This window comes from Anoplopoma fimbria, unplaced genomic scaffold, assembly GCF_027596085.1.
Source record: "Anoplopoma fimbria isolate UVic2021 breed Golden Eagle Sablefish unplaced genomic scaffold, Afim_UVic_2022 Un_contig_6743_pilon_pilon, whole genome shotgun sequence".
Lineage (NCBI taxonomy): Eukaryota > Metazoa > Chordata > Actinopteri > Perciformes > Anoplopomatidae > Anoplopoma > Anoplopoma fimbria.
In genome coordinates this window covers 1,602-2,997 of record NW_026550265.1, presented here as the reverse complement: position 1 = coordinate 2,997, position 1,396 = coordinate 1,602, and the positions used below count along the sequence as shown (strand labels likewise).

Genomic DNA, 1,396 nt, shown 5'->3' with positions numbered 1-1,396 from the left:
AGCCGGCCATTGCCCACTGGTCTACGGCAGCGCTGCACTCCCAGAGCAGGTGCCTCACCGACTCAGGGGCGCCACAACCTGGTCGGGGGCAGGTAGAGTGTGCCGACATGCCCCGGGAATGCATTACGGCTCTGACTGGGAGGATCTCGTGAGCCACCATCCAAGACAGGTCCCGGAGTCTGTTTGGAAGAGCGGAATGGTTCACGTTGCGCCAAACTGTCGAGGGCTCGCCGAATGCAAGCCCACGCACTGGGCTCACTGGTTCCCGCTCCTGCACAACAGAAATCAAAGAGCGGTGGTCAGTTAAAACATTTAGATCCTCCTTCTCAAGTTTGAAATGCCGTAAAAATGTCTCAATAAAAGCATAAGCTGGTGGCAGGTTAAAAGACACAGGTGTTCTAAGGTCTACGGGTAAAAGCTTGATTTTTCTGAGGTAAGACCCCATCCAGAATCGTGTCATTGCTACAGTCTTTGGGTTTCTGGATGGGGCTGTTGCAGCTTTAAGATGTTGTGCGATGTATTTGCTGCCTAAAAACAGGTGCAGGTCCGGCACTCCTTTTCCTCCCTTCTCTTTTGTTTTTTTCATTTCGCTTCTTCTGAGCCGTTCCCACTTGGACCCCCACAGGAAATAAAAAATGGCTCGTTCTAGCTCTAAAAGCACTTTCCTAGGTGGGATAAAAACAGAACTGATAAGTAAAAGCAAAGGTAAAATCACTGATTTGATGATTAAAACCTTTCCTTCTAATGTCAGTCCTCTAAGTGTCCAGTAGCCTAGTCTCTGCCTGACTTTCCCTACCACGTCTGGCCAATTTGTTTTCCCTCCCCCTTCCCCATCAAATTTAATCCCAAGTATCTTTTGATAAGTCTGGGTCACAGTCAGGGGGGAGTCCTGTCATTTCAGTTGCTGTCCATGGTCCATAAAAAAGAGCTTGGGTCTTGCTTCTATTAAGCTTCGACCCAGAGGCTCGTCCATACCAGTCAGTCAAGTCCAGCGTTCTGTTGAGGGATAAAAGGTCAGTGCATAAAATGTTTATGTCCCCTGCTCCTTTTCTGTCATTCCTGCTAAAAATACAATTAAAATCTCCCCCTACAACTAAAGGTGCCCTACCTAGCATGTGGGACTGCAAGTCTTCTAAAAGGTCATACCTGTCATTTTTGTCATTAAAACCATAAATATTTAAGAGCTTAAAATCCTTTCCCATGAAAGTCAAGTGTGCTAAAAGTGCCCGACCATCTTTCACCACAGTGCTGCCCTTCACTTGGACAAGGGGGTTTTTGATTAAAATGGCCACTCCATCGTTTTTATTTTCATTCGAACCGCTCCATATTGATGTTTGTGGCCATAGGTTTTCCCACTCCCTGTAGTGGTTATAAAAAGGCAGGCCACATTCCTGTA

General features: G+C 46.8%; 1 protein-coding gene across 1 annotated transcript; it reads right to left on the bottom strand.

Moving 5' to 3' along the window:
- Positions 1–7: 7 nt before the first annotated feature.
- On the bottom strand, positions 8–1,115 carry LOC129115036 (uncharacterized; the record flags this gene model as incomplete). The annotated part of the gene is given in 2 exon segments (XM_054626816.1): positions 8–883; positions 885–1,115. Coding segments are annotated over 2 exon segments (1,107 nt in total), but the record flags the coding sequence as incomplete, so codon positions are not given.
- Positions 1,116–1,396: the final 281 nt, after the last annotated feature.